This window comes from Scyliorhinus torazame, chromosome 13, assembly GCF_047496885.1.
Source record: "Scyliorhinus torazame isolate Kashiwa2021f chromosome 13, sScyTor2.1, whole genome shotgun sequence".
Classification (NCBI taxonomy): Eukaryota; Metazoa; Chordata; class Chondrichthyes; order Carcharhiniformes; family Scyliorhinidae; genus Scyliorhinus; species Scyliorhinus torazame.
The window spans coordinates 78,413,395-78,436,742 of NC_092719.1; the positions used below are offsets into that span (position 1 = coordinate 78,413,395).

The 23,348-nt window shown below is 49.9% G+C and overlaps 1 protein-coding gene across 4 annotated transcripts in view; it reads right to left on the bottom strand.

Annotated features, from left to right (window-relative positions):
• Nucleotides 1-23,348, bottom strand: part of dnai7 (dynein axonemal intermediate chain 7) — a 184,643-nt gene that overhangs the window by 61,619 nt on the left and 99,676 nt on the right. For all 4 annotated transcript variants that reach the window (XM_072471822.1, XM_072471824.1, XM_072471823.1 and 1 more), the window contains one exon: nt 22,326-22,440. In XM_072471822.1, the coding sequence (XP_072327923.1) occupies nt 22,326-22,440 (115 nt within the window). The remainder of the gene's footprint in view (nt 1-22,325; nt 22,441-23,348) is intronic.

The window sequence follows — 23,348 nt, forward strand, 5'->3', positions numbered from 1 at the left end:
GCCTTTATTTACAGCTATCGCTGCCAAAACGTAGATAGGTTTAAAGTCCAGTCACTTTGAGAAGACATGCAGAAGGTAGGTTTGTGCGATCAGTGTGCAGGATCGGGGAAGTTGTGGGGATGGGGTGATCAGTAGGCAGATGAGGAGAATCGGATGGTCAGTTTGTGGGGGGAGAGATGGGGAGGTGGGGAGGATTGGTTGATCATTGCGGAGGTCAGGCAGTCATGTGGGGTGGTCAGTGGTGGAGGTCATTGGGGTAGTCAGAGGTGGGCGGAGGGATAGTCAGGTGAGTGGGGTTCCCGTTGTGGGTGGGTGAATTGGTTGGGCGAGGGTGGTCGAAATCATCTGAGCTTTACGCTTTATGTAAATGGTTTCAAATGGTTCCTATTGCAGGGAAATTGCCCAAAAGAAGTTGGAACATCCTGGCCTTGCAATCCTTGCACGGGGACTTCTGAGGGGGGTTCCCCAGTGCATCCTCGGGTTGGATTTTGGAAGTTATGGGCCAACATGTCCATACACATATTGTGTCACAAACAGTACTTACTGTTGGGTACAATATTTGGTCACAATTTTCTCTTAATTTTCCCTGGCACGACATTTCCCATTCAATTCCAGAAGCTAACTCTTTGAAACTATGTGTGCTAGTTTCGCCACCAAATCTGTCTCCACTTCCTTTGACAAAAAAATTAATTAATCAACTTACTGCAGCTGACGCCATGGTCAATTTAACAGTGGATTATGAAATATCCTGCATGATTAGCACTTTCCGGTTCACAAGCCTCAGAATCTGTGGCATGCTGTTGCGCCAACATTTAAGGGCGTGATCTAACGGAAAGGTTTCTAAGTGTCATTTATGGTTGGTTTTGCTGGGAGTTGCCGGCGGATACCCCACCACTATCTAATGGCACTTAGTCACTTTTTGGGGCCCTGGCGAGTTTCTCACCGGTTTAGTCTACGCCAAACTTTTTCATCACTGGACAGCTGAACTCCGAGATTGGCCCGCTATTTCGAAAGGGTATTCTGACCTCTAAATGAGCTTGTGGATCCACCCTCATCCATGGGCAATGTCAGCCCCAACACACATATGGACATTACCCCACAACCCCCGCTATGGGGTCTCTGGACCCCCACCCTCTTTAGACCTCCCACACCCCATTGCAGGTCCGCCCCCTTTCACCCCCACCTTCACCCCACCCAAGCTCCAAGAGGTCCCTACGTACCTGCCCTGCACCCCCCCCCCCCGCCCCCCCACCCCACCACCACCCTACATTCATGGGCATGGCCCTCCTCAAGTGCTCACCCTTGGCAGTGAAAACCTGGCACCTGGGCACTGTCACCCTGGGAATGCTCCTGCTGGCTTTGCAGTGCCACTTGGGCACTGTGGCAGTGCCAGGGTGCCAACCAGGCAGTGTCAAGATGTCCACATTCCAGAAGTAGGGCTAGGGAGCCATCATGCACTATCCCTGGTGATCCAGGAGCCTCTAATGGCCTGGGAGACCCCAGGTGACGTTCCGCCTGGTCCACGTTTATGTGGATCAGTACTGAATGGCACCTGGCTCGGACCTCCCTTGGGAGGAAGCAGATCCCAGGAGGTTTGCAGATTGCGGGTAAGTACGCGGAGGTTTGAAACCAACTTAAGGGCGTGTGGCCTGGTCCCTCCCATTTTGGGCAGGATTCTGGTCATGCCGTCTTGCCGAATTTGGGTTGATCCTGCGAGACATTGTGAATGCCGGGAGGCTTCACCTAGCATCTATCAGTCACACTGCTCTCCCGGATGGGCGCAATGTGGCCGGTAGACCACGCCCATAATGTTGTAAGTTAGAGGGCGCGATCGATCAGCCACATTGCGCCAGGCGAGAGGGTGGGCAGGCCGGTTAGATAATGGGAGTGGCTGAAATCAGGAACCACGGACATTACCCCACAATCCTCGCTATGGCACCGATCGGTTTTCGATCTAACCGGCGCACTCCCGTTGGCAAGATGAGGAACCTACTGCGGTGTAGCAAGAAACTAATAATCACCAATTAAGACCAATCGCCATTCCATTAACGAGAAGGATGTCCTAGTCGAATGGTTTAACTGCCTCCCGAGCGATTCGGTGGCGCTGTTTAGTACACCTTTTTAAAAACATGAAGCTGATAGAGTAGCTGCTGGGAGGATCCAAGGAGGTGAATATCCACCTTGGAAGTCAGGCAGTAAGCCCTTGTGCTCGGGGTGACCAGGGGAGCTGCGGGGGTGGAGCACGGACGGGCAAGGTCAGGGGATGGGCCGCCACTGTTGGGGGGGGATGTCCGCCCCCGGCATGCCACCCCCAGATCTTGTATACCCATAATGGGGGCTGCTCCAGCCGCGCTTTGTCCGTCCCACCGAACACCCACATAACAGAGCCCTGTGCGTGGTAAGACGGTGATAGCCATTTCAACTTCCGTTGACCGTGGCAGCCAGTGGCCTCAAGGCTGCAGGGTATTGCTAATGAGGAATTGTCAATTTTTTAAAATGTATTTTATTCCAAACTAATTCAAAAATACAAAAGCATAGATAATCTGGGAAACATAATCTGGGGAACATACTCCACAACTCACAATTTTACAGTCTATACAAGTTTTCCCCCTTTTTCACCCCCTCCCCCCACTCCGCGACGAACAATCCCTCAAACATGGTCATGAACAATCCTCACCGTAGCTCAAAGCCCTCCGCCGAACCCCTCAATTCAGACTTAACCTTCTCTCACCAAAGGAAGTCGTACAGGTCCCCCATCCAGGCCGCCACCTCCGGTGGTGTTGTCGATCGCCATTTCAGCACAATTCTTCGCCAGGCAACCAGCGAGGCGAAAGCCATGATATCGGCCTTTTAAAAGATTCTCCGGCTCCTTTCACACACTTTTTTTTTCTCCTCCGGGCCTCAGCTTACCGTCGGTCCGGTCCCTTGCGGCTTTTTCTTTTCTGCTCGTACCTTCGGGGGAGCGCTGTGTGGGTTCTTTTTTTTAAACTAAACAAAAAAAAAACCCTAAAAGTTTAGTCCTTTAGCGGGAGCTGCTCCGTGCACGCCTTCCCCCTACAGAGCGCTTACCGGAGGTCCCCACAGGGCACATATGATGGTGGCCAGCATGAGCAGATTTTTTGAAGGGGTGGAAGACAGGTGTGCAGGTGGGCCCGCGAATCATGTCCATGTGTTTTGGGCATGTCCGAAGCTTGGGGGATTCTGGGTAGGGTTTGCCAATGTTATGTCAGAAGTTCTGAAGGTGAAGGTGGTCCCAAGTCCAGAAGTAGCGATCTTCGGAATGTCAGAAGACCCGGGAATCGAGGAGGCGAGAGGCCAGGAGCATTGGGACCATTGCCGATGTCTTGGCCTTTGCCTAGCTGGTAGACCGGAGACAGAAATGATTAGATATTATTACAAGAAACATTGACTACAGCGCCAGTGCTGACATTTTTCGACCTTACCAGGAAGACAAAAATATCGACAGATGCGTCAAAAGACGGATTGGGAGCAGTGTTATTGCAACAAGACAATGATGAAAATTGGCTTCCAATTGCCTATGCTTCCAAGTCAATGTCTGAAACAGAGCAACGGTGTGCTCAGATTGAAAAAAAATCCATAGGTTTAACTAATGCTCTTACTAAGTTCCATGACCATGTATATGGTCTACCAACATTTTTAGTGGAAACTGAGCACAGACCACTTGTAGCAATAGTTAGAAAAAGTCTGAACGAGATACCCCTAGGATCTAGCGCACGATGATGAAGCTACAAAGATATGGGGCGCGATTCTCCGACCCACCACCGGGTCAGAGAATCGCCGGGGGCTGGCGGGGCCCACTGATCCGCGGGCGAGCCTGTGCCGTGGGGGCACTCTTTTCTTTCCGCCTTCGCCACGGTTTCCACTATGGCGGAGGCGGAAGAGAACCCCTCCACTGTGCATGCGCGGGGATGCCGTGAGCGCCCGCTGACGCTCCCACGCATGCGTCGCACGGCAAAATCATTTCCGCGCCAGCTGGTGGGGCACCAAAGGCCTTTCCCGCCAGCCGGCGGGGCGGAAATCAGTCCGGCGCGGGCCTAGCCCCTCAAGGTGAGGGCTCGGCCCCCCAAGATGCGGAGAATTCCGCACCTTTGGGGTGGCGCGATGCCGGACTGATTCGCGCCGTTTTTGGCGCCGGTCGGCGGACATCACGCCAATTGCGGAGAATCCCGCCCATGATTCTGATCTAATCTACATACCAGGCAAGGATCTCGTCGTAGTTGATGCACTATCTCAAGCCACAGGCATGACAGGGATACAGCAGATGGATGGGGATGTTCAAATCCATGTGAATCAGGTCACTGAGTCCCTTCCTGTATTTGATAACAAATCAAGATTGATAAAAGAAGAAACGACCAAAGGCACAGTCTTACAAAAGATGATAAAATATCTCCACGAGGGATGGCCTAAAGGTTCCTGCTCCTGCTATTACAATGTAAGGGCATTGTAATAGCTCTCCATCTCCCGGATCTGGGACCCCTGTGCTTTCTCGACCATCTCCATTGAGCCTTTTAGGGTGCAATCGCTCCTTCGATGGCTTTCGATCGGTCTTCCTGCATCTCCTTTGTTGGTTGGCAGAACTCTTTCTTGACGAATGCCGTCAGTTTTTCCATCTGGGATTTTCCAACATGTGACGACCCTTCCCCCTCCCGCATCTTTCCAATTGTTGCTGTGTCACAGGTCTCTTCCAATTCCTTGGCCATGTCGGGTCTGATAGCCAGCAGACATGCCTCTTCTGGGGGGAGTTGCTCCTCCGCGTCTTCAACTACACTTTCCTGTCAAAATTCTCCCATTTTGGGGTAAAAAGAGCTCAAATCCACGCTTTCGAGCCGGAGCTGCCCTGTGTGCGACCACTCACTCCACGGTCACCATCGGATGTTGGGAATTGGCAATTCTAGCAATGTGAGCACTTCACAGCTCCCAAAAGGCTGCAGGTTGTATATGCTCTGTGCTCTCTTGCTTTTTGGCTGCAAAACTGCTTGAAAACCTAATGGTTTGTTCGCTGTTCCTTTTCTACTTCTGAAGCCTGGAATGAGGCACAGGAAAGTTATGAACAAGCCTACCAGTCTGAAAAAGCGGAAGAGGTGGTTTATTTTTATTTTTTAAATAATTTTTATTAAAAGTTTTCATAAAATATCAATAACAAAATGAGAAAGAAAAAAGAACCCAACAGGGTTAAGTACAAAACACAATCTAAAAAAGCAACCCCCCAAACCCCTCCCCCCCTGTACATAAATGATAAATTAACATTAACACCCCGACTTAAGACAACAGGTGTATACACCCCCTCGGACCCTCCAATAACATAAACAAAAATAAAGTAAACCCCCCCACTCCCCCGGCTGCTGCCATTGACCAATGTCTATCGTTCTGCCAGAAAGTCTAAGAACGGTTGCCACCGCCTAAAGAACCCTTGTACCGACCCTCTCAAGGCGAATTTCACCCTCTTCAATTTAATGAACCCTGCCATATCGCTGATTCAGGATTCCACGCTTGGGGGCCTCGCATCTTTCCACTGAAGGAGAATCCTTCGCCGGGCTACCAGGGACGCAAAGGCCAGAATTCCAGCCTCTTTCGCCTCCTGCACTCCCGGCTCCTCTGCCACCCCAAATATTGCGAGCCCCCAGTCCGGTTTGACCCTGGATCCTACCACCCTCGACACCGTCCTCGCTACGCCCTTCCAAAATTCCTCCAGCGCTGGGTATGCCCAGAACATATGGGTGTGATTTGCTGGGCTCCCTGAGCACCTAACACACCTGTCCTCACCCCCCTAGGACTGTCCGTCCTCCCACTGCCCACCCCCGTTGATGAAGAGGATTTCGGCACGCTCCCGGAGTCAACTTCGACCACGACAACACCAACATCGCTGGCTCCACTTCGTCAATCCCAGAGGACGATCAAGGCGCCGGACCGGCTGAACCTCTGACCGGCCCACCGGATGACCAGAGACATTTCCTTTTCACTGTTCTGTAAATATTAAAGATTGCGAGTTGTATATAGTTATCCACCACCCCCGCCGGACTCAATTTTAACAGGGGGTGAATGTGGTAAACTACTGTGTTCCTATATTAAGGGTTGTACGGTAGAACCTGCACTACAGGTTCACCTGGGCCCCTGCATGCTAGCTCCACCCAGGAGTCGGGTTATAAATATGCGTGGCCTTCAGCTCGCAGCCATTTCGTCAGCTGCTGTCGGAGGCCACACTTCAGACACTAATAAAGCCTCAGTTTGAATTCAACTTCGTCTCCAGCCAAATTGATCGTGCCTCAATGCCCCTGCGCCATCTGGCTCTTCCAGCCCTGGTGGCTCTCCAAGGTCTGCAATATGGTGTCGATGCCCTCATCAATGCTCCTCTGCGAGTGGGCCATGCTCTGCAGTGCCTCGCCAATGTCCACCTGCATCAGGGACATAGCCCTCAGCAGCCAGGACATGCTCAGGAGTGCTTCAGCAATGCCCACCTCGGATTGGGACAGGCTCCGCAGCGCCTCGGAAAGATCCACCTGCGTCAAGGACACGTCTCCCAGTGTCTGGGATCTGCTGTCGAGGCACTCAACCATGGCCGTCACCGACTGGGCAATGCCTTGGACATCACCACTCATGGTGCTGACATCATGCTCCAGGCTCTCCACTGCGGTCGCCACCCTATCAGTGTTGCCCTCGGTGTCACGCACTGCTGGCGTAATCTCCGCGCCCGTAGCCTTTGGGACTCCAGCAATCGTTTATGGATACACTGGAGTGTTGCTGACATCCCCCTCTGAATCTCACGGCCATACCCTATCGCCTGCTCCAGATAGCTTGTTCCAGAGGCTCAGCTGACAGGGGAACAAATGGGTCCTGGATGTTCCTGCCTCCATCTACACTGTGTGGTGATCACCAGAATGTGCCCCAGAAGCCTGTCCACTACTTTCGCCCACCAAGGTGTGTGTTGCTGTGCTGTTGCAGGGTGGGAATGACAGACATGACGTGATGATGGCGGCATCCTCGGAACTCTCCTCCGAGGTGTTTTCTTGGGTGGGCCAGCACCACCGGGTTGTGATCCTGTGGGGGAATGGACATGTGGTCAGTGGAAGGGAAAGATCATCATTCTGGCATGACCAACTCAAGTGACAGGTCATCTGGGTGGGGGCCGATGAATCCTCACTTCTGCGACATAGGTCAATCTCGGCGTCGGTGACCCCTGCTACTTCCAGGGCCCATTTCTCGAAGGGGGCGAGGACCCGGTGGTCCGGCACCCCGCCGCCCGTCTGGAAACTCTCCCACTGTCTTGACTGCTGAGATAAAATAATTATCATGTGTGGCCAAACAATGTGCATTTTAAACAAACTTATCACCCTGCACATTATTTGGTCCCAGATAATGATTTTAAAAGTGGGAGAGTTGTGGGCCAACTTTCCTGCAGGGACACAAAGGGGGCATTGTGAGCTGTGCGTTTCATGCTTTGTGGGAAGGGGGGACATGCATGGGCACCACTTCTGGGCCACGGTGTGCTGGGGCACTTGGTGGTTTTGCACGCTGGAGGCTGCGCAGGGTCATTGAGTAGACCCCCCCCGGGGTAGCAGGCAGGACTGGTGCCAGGGGTCCGAAGCCAACTCACCCATGCAGCCTGGCGGAGGTCATTGAGCTTCTTGCACCACTTAGTAGTGGTCCTCCTGGTCACATTCCCCAAGCTGGTGGCCCTTATCACTGCCTTCCAAGCCGCACTGGCCGCCCCGTGGCTGACCCTCCGACCCCCTCGGGAAATGGGCCAGAATTGCACTCCGCCACCCTGCCACCGGCTTCCCCATTCTTCAGGGCTAATTTTCGGGCGGCCGTGGGATCGCCACCATGCCGGTCGGGGGCCGTTGACAGCGGCCCCCCCCGGCGATTCTCCAGGCCCCGATGGGCCGAGTGGCGACGGGTTTGGCTGAGTCCCGACGGCGTGGATTACTCAGGTCTCACGCGACGGAACCTGGGAGGTGAGTGTGCGGGAGGCGGCCTGGTGGGGGTGGGGGTGGGGGGGGGGGGGGAGATCCGGCCCGGGGGAGGCCCCCGCGGTGGCCTGGCCGGCGATCGGGGCCTACCGATTGGCGGGCAGGCTGGTTCCGTGGCGACCTACTTTACTCCGCGCCAGGCCCCTGTAGGGCTCCACCATATTGCCCGGGTTCCGGCGCTGAAAAGGGAACCCCCGCGCATGCACGGGAATACGGCAGGCGTTCCATGCATGCGTGGAAATAGGCTGGTCGTTCTGCACGTGCACGGACTCGCTCGGGCTTTACCGCGCCTGCTGGAACTGTGGGGACTACTCCAGTGGCAACCTAGCCCCCTAGAAAGGGGAGAATTCCTCACTTTCGGGGGCCGTTTACGCCGGAGTCATTGGCGCTGTTTTTCACGCCGGCGTGGGGACATAGCCCCATTATTAGAAAATCCCGCCCAGGGTGTCCCGTCTCGACTCCAATGTGCTTTGTCAGTTCAGCATCCCCAAATCGCGGTGCTGGTCTCCTTGGTGGCATGGCAGCGTGCTATCTGGGGTTTGCTCTGCGGGGACCTGTTTAAGTGCTGCTCCCACTTGTTAGCGTGGAGCTGTCGAGCACGGTCCCGGCGAATCAGCTGGCAGGACAGTCATTTGCGGCATGAAACCCGTGGGGCCTCATTAAGTGGCCTAATTAATGTTAGGTACCAGTGACGCCGTTAACCGCTCGCTACCACACTTAGAACGAATTTGGTTAGATCGCGCCCACTGTGTCAATATCTCCTACTCAGTTTGGCTATGGAAATTGTCCTGCTGCTGTCGTGGGATGTTGTAGCCATTAGGTGGCTGTATGCAGCAGATTTCTGTACTCTCTTCCAATTCTATTGCTATTAGGTACATAAAATACAGATTTATCAGTTGATTGCAGCAAATGCAACAAGTCATTGATAGGAGATTGTCTCTCACATTAAGATAAGTAAACCAGAGAATGTGGTCACTCTCTCTTGTCTCAGGGTTGTGTCTTCATATTGCTGTTACTCATCCTTGTCTCCTCTTCTGCTTTGGTCATTTTCTGTTCTGCTTCTTTCTGACTAACTTCTATTTTTTGATTCTCTGTCTGTCACGTTGTTCTTTTCTCTGGGCAGAATCCACCAGCTGCGTTGCACCTGAAAAACAGCGTGGCTGATAGATGCCAGAAGATCCCACCTCCGGGATTTACCCGGATTTCCACACCTTGTGAGATCTGATGCGATCTCCTGGGACATCGCAATGTGAATCCCGGCCATTTTGTGAGCGGGATCACCTTTTGGCAAATCTCCATATGGGAGGCAGCTAGTCTCACTCTAACATGCGTTGCCGAGATCTAACCAAGGCGTGGGGTGTAACTTCCTTGCATTGGAAACCTCGGGTGAACGCTGTTCAGTACTGGCAGGGGTGAAGCCACGATCTTTTGGCTAAGAGGATGTCGATCGTGGATTGGAGAACACGGAGGGATTAAAGTCGTCGAAGAGGAAACGTTTAGAGCTCTGCTGCTATTGGTGAATCGACATGCTGGTCTAAGCCTCTGGTTTAGGCCTAACGCCGATACAGTTTAGACTCAACGTGTGAGCTATGGCTGCAGCTGCATCCCGACCACCAGGCTGGGGAGTGCGAAACACTGTCCGAGTCACAGCGAAGAAGTCGGAAGGGGAGTCACCTGTGGACCGCAATTTCTTCGTGAAGCGGGTGCTGCTCGAGTGCTGCGGGTTTCAAGCAACAGATATCTTCTGCTTGCAAGACTTCCCCAACAATGGATATTTTGACGTCACCTTCAAGAGTGTACCAGCTTGCATCAAATTCTTGAACGTGTTCAAGGAAAAAGGTAACCAGAGCCCCCTGTCTATCCTGACTGCGGAGCCTCTGTTTACGCTACCGTCACAGCAAAACCGGGTTGTTACACTGCACACGTACAATCCCAACGTCCCCGTGTCTGATGTGCTCACGTTCCTCGCCAGGTGCGTTGAGCTGAAAAGTAACAGCGTGCAACTAAAGGACACCTTTGGCATCTGGACAAGTGAGCACCAGATCAAGGTGACTCTGAGAACAGATGGCGACGGAACCATCCTGCATCCCCACTCCAGTTTTGCCATTGGAGGAAATTGAGGCTATCTCTACTACGTGGGACAGCCACGAGTATGCCGCACCTGTGGCAGGAAGGGGCATGTTGCTGCCAACTGCAATGTCACCTTCGGCAAAAACTGCAAGCAGGAGGGACACATGACAAAGGACTGCAAGGAAGACAAGTGCTGCAACCTGTGTGGGGAGGCCGGCCATTTTTACAGGGCCTGCCCAAAAGGCGGGGCAACGCACGCACAAATCATCAGCGGCGGAGTCAAAAAGACGACCACAGAGGAGGTTCATGCACCCTCCATCGACAAAGACACCACAGCACAGAATGCTGAAAATCAACAGAAGGGCCCTCAACAAAAAGTGGAGGCCCCAGCTCAACCTGACAACTCAACCCCAACCTCATCTGACGAGGAAGCCTCAATGGAAGAGGACGGAACGAAGAATCAAAGGCCCTGGGAAACAGTGAACAGGGACAAACGAAAGAGGAAACAAAAAAATGAAACTGAAGAAACCCCCGATGGGGAATGGCAAAAAGCGTCACCTTTCAGCCAGCAGGCTTAGCGCCAACACCTCCTCCGATGAGGGAAAACCAGACAAGAATCGGCCTCAAATAAAGAGGCAAAGTTCCACTGTAGAACGGGATGCACAGACCCCCCCACACCACAGACAGGGAAGGAAATAAAGCGCGCCGAGATCATCACCCTCTGGTGGATGGGAACAACAATATGACCAACGGACACCAATCGCCGGACATTAAAAATAAGGTCACAGACCAATTCCAGAAATTAACAAGCAGCAACAACCCAGGCGAAAACCGGCCTGCAACCCCAACACCCACTGAATACCACGACGGACGCCAGGGCTACACTACCCCCCCAATGCATCCTCGTCGAGTTCACGGGCCAAGTGAGGACCAGGACAGCTTTCTCAGCCCTGCAACTGTGCAACAGTTTGCGAGCACCACCGGCATGCTGGGGAACATTCAACAGCTGGAACATCCAAATGCATAGACTCTGGACTCTGAGACTGGTAAATCTACCTTTTTAAAATGGGGTTTAAAATTGCATCTATTAATGTGCGAGGCATTAAAGATACTTCGCGGTGTGTAGCCACACTAGGCTACGTAGCAAACGTGAAAGCCGACCTACTGTTCCTGCAGGAGTGTGGAATTTTGATTTTGTCTATATATATGTTTCTGGAACCCACCTCTTCATTCACCTGAGAAGGAGCAGTGCTCCGAAAGCTAGTGATTTGAAACAAACCTGTTGGACTTTAACCTTGTGTTGTAAAACATCTTACTGTGCTCACCCCAGTCCAAAGCCGGCATCTCCACATCATTTGTAATCTATGCCTCGCCTGATAAAGGCAAGTGTCCCATATGCCTTTTCCACCACCCTATTAACCTGCCCTTCTGCCTTCAAAGGTCTATTTACAAACACGCCAAGTTCTCTTTGTTTCTCAGGACTTCCCTGTATGGTGCCATTCATTGAATATTACTTTGTCAAATTGCTCCTTCCAAAGTGTAACAGCTCACACTTTTCAGGCTTAAATTCCATCTGCCACCTTTCTGCCCATTTGACCATCCCATCTATATCTTCCTGTAACCCAAGACTCTCAGCCTCACTGTTATCTTTGTGCCATCCACAAACTTACTGATCCTACCCCCCACATGGTCATCTCAGTAAGTTTTATATATATTATGAATAATAGCACAGATCTAATCCTGTGGTACACCACTGCACAGTGGCTTCCAGTCACTCAAGGATGTATATGTATTTTCATTATGTATCCTCATGTATTTATCGTATGTTCTATGTTTTCATGTATGGAGCAATCCGCATGGACTATAAGCAGAACAATACTTTTCACTGTACCTCGGTATATGTGACAATAAATCTAAACCTAACTTTCATGCATGAAAGGACAGGAATGCTAAGGTGCTTCAGTACAGTTAGTGTTCCCACAAAATTTAGTCATCATTGATTACCAGCTATATCAAAGGATTGGTGCAATTTGTCTTTTTCTTTGTCTTGTTATGGGCGAGGCGTTTTCAGAACCCCAAAATGTATCATGGAGTTCAACCAACCTCCCCCTTTAATGGATTTGTTGCTTTTCCTAGCACACGGCTTTTTCCCTAGGTGTGGGATTACAATTATGGACACATGGGTTTTTTAAAAACAAAACACTGTTTATTCCATGAACTCAACTTAACATCTTAAATAAATATTGGATCTCTTAACACCCCTTACTTCAAAGATAACTCAGAAAATATTGCAACAGTAAATAATTCCTTAAAATGTTCCTTCAAACTTCCAAGAGACTTAACACCTTTAAACAGTATCACATCAGGTTAAAGGATATATATATTTTCTGTAGAATGGCAGAGATATATTAGCTTGGTTGACTTCAGCTCCAGCACCTTGCTTTCTTCCTGCAAACTCTCTGGACACACACAGGGACCACAAACTGCTTTTTCCAACTGGCTTTCTCCCTTCAAGCAACTCACAGCAAACCAGAACTTCTCAAGCTGCTGTCTCAAACTGGCTTTCTCCTTTTAATCAGCTCACAGCAAAACAGTCAGGCACTTTTAAACTGCTCTCAGCAAAACCAGCCAGGCACTTTTCAAAACTGAAACTTCAAAAATGGCTGAACTGAGCTGAGCTCCACCCACTCTATGACATCACTGCTTTCTTAAAGGTACATTGCTTAAACATCCAGTTCTTAACAGCACTCTCACATGACAGTCTTTATTTATTATTGTCAAAAGTAGGCTTACATTAACAGTGCACATGAAGTTACTGTAAAAAATCACCTAGTCGCCATACTCAGGCGCCTGTGGAGGAACCAACTAGAGAGCAGGTCATCTTAGACTGGGTACTGTGGAATGAAAATGGAATCATTGCCAATCTGCCTGCGCGAGACCCCTTGGGGATGAGTGACCATAACATGTTGGAATTTTTTATCAAGATAATAATAATCTTTATTGCCACAAGTAGGCTTACATTAACACTGCAATTAAGTTACTGTGAAAAGTCCCTCGTCACCACACTCCGGCACCTGTTCGGGTACACAGAGGGCGAATTCACAATGTCCAAATTACCTAATAAGCATGTCTTTCGGGACTTGTGGAAGGAAACCGGCGTACCAGGAGGAAACCTACACAGACACGGGGAGAACGTGCAGACTCCGCACAGTCAGTGACACAAGCGGGAATCAAACCTGGGACCCTGGCACTGTGAAGCAACAGTGCTAACCACTGTGCTACCGTTCAAAGGGGGTTCAGGAACAAGAGCAACCCAGGCGGTCACACACACAAATCTTTGAAGACGGCAGGACAAGTGGATGAATCTGTTTTAAAAAAAACATAGACTCGTTGGGCAGAATCGTCTCCGATATCAGAAAAATCCGATGCTTGGCGGGAAAGTAGTGTTGAGTCCACCGACAGCAATGGCGGCATTTTCTGACGTATCATGTGGCACTTCGTCATAAAATATTGGCAGGCACGGGTTCCACCCCGTATCGCTGGCAGGCGGCCTCTGATTCACCCACCCCGCATCACCTCAGTGCTTCACTATCCGGGCGCCACATTTAAAGGCAGAGCAGCCACACTTCGAAGTTCACTGAGAAATGATGGCTGCCAGGAAATATTCTGCACCAAAGTTCTCCAATGGCTCCCTGGAGGAACTGCTGGATGCAATGGTGACCTGCTATGACAGCATATACCCACACTCTGGCGAAAATCTTTTCATAGATCAAAGAAGTTACAGTGCAGAAGGAGGCTATTCGACCCATCGAGTCTGCACCGGCTCTTGGAAAGAGCACCCGACCGAAGCCCACACCTCCACCCTATCCCCATAACCCCAGAACCCAGTAACCCCACCCAACACTAAGGGCAATTTTGGACACTAAGGGCAATTTAGCACGGCTAATCCACCTAACCTGCACATCTTTGGACTGTGGGAGGAAACCGGAGCACCCGGAGGAAACCCACGCACACACTGGGAGGATGTGCAGACTCCGCACAGACAGTGACCCAAGCTGGGAATCGAACCTGGGACCCTGGAGCTGTGAAGCAATTGTGCTAATCACTATGCTACCGTGCTGCCCTTGATAGGTATAGCAAGGTAACAAATCCAGGATGAGAGGCGGTGGTAGTGGTGGTCAGCGCCAAAGTCATTCAGAAGAGGGCAGCCGTCAGTGCTGGAAGAGAATGAATGATCTCCTGCGTTCCACCGGGAAAGTCACTCTTCTCATCACTCTTAAATCACTCACTCATATACCTATCACACATCCACAGAGATCTCACTCAGTGCCAGCTCAAGGGGCACCACCACTCACTCTCCCATACACACCTTCGTCTCTCCAGCAGATCATGACCTCATCTCATCCACAGCTCCATTTACCACCCACACATGCCAGACATCCTTATCATCTGGCCTGGTGGGTGTCTTGCTTACGCTCTTTCCATCTGTCTTCATGCAGTACACGTGGCAAAAAACAAGAGGGAGAGATTCCAGGCGGTGGAAGGATGGCAGAACTGAAGATTGTCAAAGACATTGGGGAGTGAGCGCTTCAGCTGGCTGGCAAGGACGTGGACTGTTCCTGCGCTGATGGGGAGGATGGCATTGATTAACTAAGTGAGGATGCAACACTGCACCATCCATCAGATGATAATGCTGTGAGTCATGTAACCTGTTTCTCAGATCCCTGCCACGAATAACCTCTCCTTTCTTTCGCAAGCATATCTGAGAAGCAGCCAAGGGAATCCACCAGCCAGATCCTCAGCTCCAGCTCTGACAGCAGCATGGGCCATGATTATTCAGAGCCCGAAATGGAAAAACCGTCACAGTGCTCACCCATGCCCTCCCACCAGTACACCTCAGTGGGACCAGGTTTTAGAACAGCCTCAGGGTTGCAAACTGTTGAGCACATCACAATGTCTGATCCACAGCAGGTGGAGGCACAGACATCCCAGGGTGCCGGCCTATGGAGGATTGAAGAAGGCCAGGAGTCTGCTGAGTCCCTGTTATATGACAAGCCTCTGGACGCAGTCCTGCCTCAATTGCTGTAGCTCCAAAGACAAGTTCGAGAAAATCAGGAAAGGATATCTGCTACACTCCTCGGATTGCAAGGCTGCATGATGAAGTTCATCCGCCTTCAGTCTGGGGTGACTTCACCGACTGGCCAAAGCACCAAGGTCAACACTCGTAGGGTGGCAGCCACAGTAGAGACTTCTGTCCTGCACTGCTGCATGCATTCCATTATACAGCCACTTGCTGGCTTCCACCAGGGCCAACGCCAGAGGACAGCACGGTTGCTTGAGCTCAATACAGCTGCCCCTGCATCTCAAAGAGGAAAGCAGGGGCCCTCCGTCACCCATCAGGAGGAGACGTAGCTTGTGCACGCCCTGAGGCCATCCACCTAAGTAAATATGGGAGTGTCTAGCCCATCTGGATCCCGTTTTACTATGACCGTGTCAGCTCTAGCTACACAGGCCGAGGAGAGTGACACACAGTGAGATTCTGAAAAGAGGCAGGGTCCCGCAGGTCTTTGCCCTCCGGAGGACCTCCACAAAGATCATCATAGACAACAAAGCATAGCAAACAGCAGGTTGTCTCCATCTCCACTGTGGATGTTGGGGATGTACCTTGATGTAGCGTCAGGGTAAGGAAGGTGAAGAAGTTGTAGTTGCACAGTGCGTGCACAGGTGTTAATTGCTTATAAATAGCATCGACTTCTGTAAATAAACTCCCATTAATTTCACCCTTTCTATGGCTTCTTGTTATGATGAGCTATGTTCCTGTCATTCTGAAGTGAGAATTCCATTCCTGCACAAGATAAAGGCAGGGTGCTCAGTCCAGGGCTTCCTCTCTGAGGTTTGTGCAAGCTTCCCAGCACATTGATGGCATTCCTTCACAGTGACTGAACACATCGGTCATGCCTGTATCTCAATGGCAATTTGGATGTCCGCCATAATGTACTGGGCTGGCGCCACAAATTCCAGTCATTGCCAATGTGTGCCCTCTGCACTTCTGAGGTGTGGCTGGCCTCCCTATCCCATAAGCCACAGCCTATGGTGACACTGTTCCTCAAGGGTTCAGCTCGCGAAGGATGCTGTGGAATCAGGAGAGGTTAAACTTGGATTGGTGGTGGGGGGGGGGGGGGTCACGTGACATGAGCGTGGGAGTGGCTACGTTGCTTGGAGCTCCAGTTATGCTTCTTTTTTAACCCTATTTTTTAAAATCTGTTTGCACATTTCTTTTGTCTCTTTTGGCATAGTTTTTAACTATGTCCCGAGATTTCTTGGTCAATATTTCAGTGAATTGAGACAAAATGCTTCAATCCTCATTGAATTGTGGCGGCTGGAAAAGTTGGGGTGGGGCTTCCTCATTAGTGGCACAGCTGCTTTTTATTTTATTTTTAAAAAATTTTTAAATAAATTTAGAATACCCAATTCATTTATTCCAATTAAGGGGCAATTTAGCGTGGTCAATCCACCTAACCAGCACATCTTTGGGTTGTGGGGGCGAAACCCACGCAAACACGGGGAGAATGTGCAAACTCCACACGGACAGTGACCCAGAGCCAGGATCAAATCTGGGACCTCGGCGCCGTGAGACTGCAGTGCTACCACTGTGCCACCGTGCTGCCCTGGTGCTGCTGCTTTTGAAAGGCTTCCTGCCCTGACGGTGTGGTGTGTTCTGTCAGGTGATGGTTGCTAGCGATGACATTGATCCATTTGAATGACGGAACTGCAGATTGTCAAAGCCTAATTTCAAGAGATGAGAGCTGTTTTTATGGAGGCTTTGGAGCCGCATGAGGAGCTTTTTGGGACAGACAAAGCACCGTCTTTGGTGGATCGAGGGAGCACATTTAATCCTGTCTCCAAGGCCTGTGGTTGGATTGGCCTTCCAACACCTGTCCTCTGTTGTCCTGTTCCTGATGTGGCCCAGAGGAGTTGGGGATGGCTGAGTCTGCTGGGTCATCTCCCCCTACTGGAGTCTGGATTGTTGGCTGCCTGGGTTCGGGTGAGATGGCATGTTGGAAGGAATAAGGTTTTGCGTTTGGAATCCTTGGAAGATCTTGAAGAGTGCTTACTGTCTTTTATCCTGCTTTATCCTTTCTTTCTGCTTTCTTCCATCGCCAGTGGAGAATCTTTATCCTGATAACTGCCTCGCATCTCAGCTGTCATTCTGGACTTCGCTCCCTGATAATAATGTTGTTGTCTGTTGCTGTCAATTTATTTGTTTGCAGGGAAATTAATTATGTGAATGTGTTCTGCTGGTGATCCTGATTTAATCGTCAGAATTCTCCGTTCCTGAGACTAAGTGTTGATGCCGGTGCTGGATATGCAGACTTCCATGACAGCAAAACAGGCTCCGCACCTGGACCGATTCAGCAACAGTTGAGGGGCTAGCCCCAGTGCCACAATCGATTCCAATGAGAAATGGTGCGGGTTTCGCCGGCTCCCAACACTCGGAAGGCTGACAAGCTGCAGCTGCATATACACACTTTACGCCCCACACTTACTTATCCCAGCCAACAAGTTGGCACTGGTTGCGCTGGAGCATGCCCATCCTACTGATGGGATGGCTGAGGCCAGAGTGCACCTAGCGGGGTGCCCTGAAAGACACCTGTGGCCCTAGGTTCACAGTGGGCAGTCAGCGGTATCCATGATTGCATGGCTGCCTTGCAGTCTGCGATAATGGTGTTCCATACCCACCCACCCCGACCCCACAGCCGACCTCCTGGCCACCCCCCCCGTTACTCCCCCAGCCTTGGTTGAAGCCCCCCCCACCCCGTCCAGCCGCACAACACAATTATCAGCAAACCATGGCAATGTTGGACACTTTCCATACCCCCGTTCTCTCCCTCAGCAGCCATGGCGCCTGTTTCAGATTTTTAAAAGCACAAGTGAATCTCGCCGTCGGGAATTCGCCCCGGTGGAGGCGGAGAATCACAGAGGACCTGGAAAATACTGGGTCAGGCCCGCTAATGATATATCAAAGGTGTTTACTGTATGTGCTGAGCGGAACGGAGGCACCGGAGAATTGCGATTTGGCATGAAACCGACACCGAGTGAGAGCTCATTCATTTTTTTTCTTCAGGACTGTGCATTATCCTGTTGAGGTCTGGGGTTTGTTAGATTCCCTTTTATGGAGGAGTCGGCTGTTTCTCCTGATATGGGTTTCTCACATTGACTGTTCCAACTGCTGTCAGAGCTCTTGTGAGTGAGGTTGGTTTGTGGATCTGAGGATCGTTAGTGCTCGTCTTCTTCACTCTTCTTCTGACTTTGAGAGTTTTGGGGGGCGTTACTTCCACTTCTCTCTTTGTATTGATGCACGTGAGGGTTGGTTGTGGTGGTGTTTGATGGTGGGCCTTGGTTTCATGAGCACTGAGATATGGACCTACATTGGCTTTTGGGTGGCCTAATCCGTTCTCCCTTTGAGTGTCGTGGTTGGGGGGGGAGAGGGGGGTCTTGCAGTTCTTGGGGGAGTATGGGTTGCCCTCCCTCCTCCCAGGACACTCCCTAGTCTGGAGTTTGCTCTAATGGCCTTCCCATCCTGCAGTGGGTTTCCCTGTTTTATCAATGGGACCAGTTTATACTCTTTTCGGTTCTTGTCACAATATCCTGGTGTCGTCTTGTGGGCGGTGCTGGTGCTGGTGATCTGGGAATCCATTTGTTCCTTTGATTTGCGGCTGGGAGATGGGATTATGGCAGTTCGGATACTTGCTCTTGGCTCTCGTTCTTGCTCTTTTTACTTCTTCTACGGAAGAATCTAGGCTGAGTATTAAGGTTTGGCTGTGCCCGGTCCACTCTTTGTCTTTGTTTTTGTCATTTTGCCATCTCAAAGGTATAGGATGGCTGTCTGCTCTGACCTTGATCTGGAGAAGAATTTAAATTGTGCTGTAAGAGTTAGTCAATGTTTCTTTATTACTGGGGTTCTCACGGTATTGTTTTCTTCTTCTTTCATTTTGATTTGTAGCTGTGGGTGAGATATCGGTCTATCATGTTGCCTGTATCCTGTCTGGGTGCACCAGGTCATTTATCAGTGGAAGGAAGATGTTGGGGATTTTGTCCCTGATTCATCTGGTCTTATTTATTCCCAATTATGTAATGACTATTTTTTCATGTTGTACCTGCTGTACATTGATACCTAGAGCTATACTTCTGCTTTTGTTTGTTTGTTGTGAATTTTTGAAATTGAAATTCCCAATAAATAGACATTTTTTTTAAAAACTTGGATTGGTGGGTTGATGAACCGCAATGCAGATCTGATCTCTTTGGCTCCATCACTATCACTAGCACTAGTCCTGGCTGGTCTCCCACATTCTACCCTATGTAAGCTTGAGGTCATCCAAAGCACTGCTGTCCGTGTCGTAAATCATACCTAATTCCTGTCATGATATTCAAACATACATCATAACACATACATAATGATAGACAGAGCAACGGACCAATTAGCACACATAACACGACAGCCAATCACAGACAAGAGCAGACACAGTATAAAACAAGAAACACGACACCTCCTGGGCAGTCCATCTGGAGATGGCACAGGGCCAGGACCTCAAAGCAAGACACTCACACAGTCACAACATGCTGAGTACCAAGTTTGATGTATAAATAGTTTAATGGAATAAAACTGTGTTGTACCAATCGCAACCGTGTTGGTTCGTCTGTACCTCAGAGCACCCAACACTTCATGGTACCAGAAGTGAATCGAAACCTACCAGCAAATCTGCCACCCTGAGCCATGGACACCCTCAACAAACCGCAGCCGTTGCAAGTCGCTGGGAACCTGGGCATAAATTGGACGCTCTTCAAGCAGCGCTTCGAACTCTTCATGCAAGCCAATGAAAAACAGGGCGCCTCGGACGAAACAAAGATTGCCATGCTCCTCACTACCGCAGGTCAGCACGCCATCCATGTATACAACCCCTTGGTGTTCGCGGAAGGCGAGAACAAAGCCAAGTATGACACGGTCCTCCTCAAACTCGACAAGCACTTCAACGTTGAGGTCAACGAGAGCTTTGAGAGGTATGTCTTTAAGCAGCGCCTGCAAGGTAAGGATGAGCTCTTTCAGTCCTTCCTAACACACCTCCGCATACTCGCGCAGTCCTGCGGTTACGACACCACCTCAGAGTCCATGATCCAGGACCAGATCGTTTTTGGCGTTGCCTCCGGCGGCCTATGCCAGCAGCTTCTAAAAATAAAAGGCCTGACCTTAGCATCTGCAGTTGAAGCCTGTGTCCTGCATGAGAATGCGACTAGCCGCTATGCCCAATTTCAGGCGACCGAATCAGCACGGAGGGGGTCCCACGCGACCGAATCGGCAAGCCAGGCCACCCACGAGGCGGAACGTGTCCAGGCAATCGAGTTTCTCCCGGCCCGCGGCCCGGACAAGGGCGGCCGTTTCGCGCGCTTTTCAAGGCCTCCCGCGTTTGTGCACGCCAAAACCTACGGCAACACTGAGGGACGTGCTGCGCAGGCGCGCCCGACGCAAGACCGAACTGCGCATGCGCAGTGGCGTAACGAATGCCATGATGTCACATCGTGCAGCAACTGTGGAGCTGCACATTTAAAAGGGCAATGTCCTGCAAAAACCCGACAATGCCTACGCTGTGGCAAGATGGGCCACTACGCTGCCTACTGTCGAGCGGCTCAACCTGCTGATCGTCCACATCTCCGACAACCTCGCAGGAACGTGCGGACCATTCAGCCTCCACATCACGACATCCAAACCGACGACACAGATGACCAAGACGTCTTCCGGGTTGCGGTCATTGATGGGAACCGGGTCAACACCATCAATTCGGGCGATGAATGGTGTGCCACCCTGACGGTCAACCCAAATTCGTCGCCCACCTACTAGACTGGACTTATGAGACTGTTCACACGTTAAGCTTTTGCAACCACTGTTTTATAACATATCTCTGTTTTCTCGTTACAGGCATTCGTTTGATCGTTCCAAATTTCCACGTTGTCTTTCTTTTTGTCATGGTACAACCTCGTTAGCATGTCACACCTGACATCGCCCCTTGTATATAGTTAAGCCCCATGCACATGATGTAAATATTACGCACACACACACATTTAGCTGCACTCAGGACACATTTATATTTATAACCACGTAGGCACATAATCTTGTAAAAATAGGGGGATGTCATGATATTCAAACATACATCATAACACATACATAATGATAGACAGAGCAATGGACCAATTAGCACACATAACACGACAGCCAATCACAGACAAGAGCAGACACAGTATAAAACAAGAAACACGACACCTCCTGGGCAGTCCATTTGGAGACGGCACAGGACCAGGACCTCAAAGCATGACCCTCACACAGTCACAACGTGCTGAGTACCAAGTTTGATGTATAAATAGTTTAATGGAATAAAACTGCGTTGTACCAATCACAACCGTGTTGGTTCGTCTGTACCTCAGAGCACCCAACACTTCAATTCCATTTCCCAATTGCCCCTCCACACACATTAGCTGCCGGTCATCTTTGTATTCAAACCCCTCCAAGGTCTTACCCTCCTGCTCCCCCCCCCACCTCCCCCCTCCTTCCCCCCCCCCCCACCCCCAACCCCACCCACCTCTCTAATCTCCTCAAGTCCCACAACACTTTGAGATGTCCACGCTCAGTTAATTCTGCCCTCTTGAACTTGCTCAATTTTAATCCTTTCCATCACTGGCGGCCATGCTTTCCATTGCATAGGTCCTAAGGTCTGGACTTCTCTCCCTACACCACTCTGCCCCTCGACCTCACTTTCCACCTTTAAGGCATTCCTTCAAACCGACCTCTTTGACCAAGCATTTGGTCACCCGCCTTAATAGTTCCCTATGTAGCACTGTGTCATCTTTTGTGTTATAATGCTCCTGTGAATTGAAGGCATTTCTCCCACTATCATAGCACTTACATTGAATTAAACATCTCTCTCATTTCCATATCTTCAGAAAAGTTCCTTAGAATTATGGCCATGTTTTTGACACTTCCAATTCCCAGTCACGATTGGAAAATGCAGTTTCATTGGTCCACCTTGATTTACTCCTTTCACAACAAAATAACTATCATTCTTAGTCTTGAATATTTTAATTAACAATTTCATCCCCTCCCCAACCATAGCATTTTGGGGGAACCATATCCTATTTTGATTTTCTAAACCTTCCAAAAAAAATTGGATTCAATCATTTCTTAAGACTGCAAGAAAATTGACATGAATTATTTCCTACCTTGAATGGTATCGATTCCCGGTAACTTCTTATCTACATCTTCGCCGATTACGTCCTTGCTTGATGCTGAGCTTTTTATTTCTGTTTCATCTTTGGAACTGGTGCTGGCTGCGCTCTACAAAATTGTAGTGAATTGGTTATATTTTAGAAAGGATATTGACAATAACAACACTACAGTTGCATATGTTTATTACAATATTGTCATGATAGGACATTGTGCATTGGATTGATTACAACATAGCCTTATCATAGAAACTGTAAACCAGGAGAAAACAATCTTCATGGTTGAGATCATGCAAAACTCTGCTGTCCATGTTTTAATCCACATTATGTCTCATTCACCTATCACCCCTGTGTTAATTGACCTACCTTGACTCCTGATCAAACAACATTTTTATTTTCAAATTTAATTTTCAAATACCTCCATGGCTTCATCCCATCCAGCCTCTGAGATATCTGCACTCATCTAATTTGGATCTCTTGAACATTATTAAAATTAGGAATGCATTGCTCCAGAAATCTAAAAGGTGCAGTATTAGTAGAGATGTTTTAAAGTCAGATTTACCTTTACCTGTGGATTGTGAGTATAAAGGATGTGGATTGCGATTAATAAATCTAAAGAGGTAAAGCGAAAGATGGAGCAAGTCGCCCATTACTTCTTTCCAGTCAAATTAATGAAAAAATGATGAAAATTCAATCAATCAAATGTCATCAAAATACTTCATTTATATACACATTAAGTATCTTTTCATTATTAGAAAATATGACACTACAAGCAGCAGGGTTAGCACAGTTGCTTCACAGCTCCAGGGTCCCATGTTCGATTCCCGGCCTGGGTCACTGTCTGTGCAGAGTCTGCATGTTCTCCCCGTGTCTGCGTGGGTTTCCTCCAGGTGCTCCGGTTTCCTCCCACAGTACAAAGATGTGCAGATTAGGTGGATTGGCCACGATAAATTGCCCTTAGTGTCCAAAAAGGTTGGGTGGGGTTACAGGGATAGGATGGAGATGTGGGCTTGGGTAGGA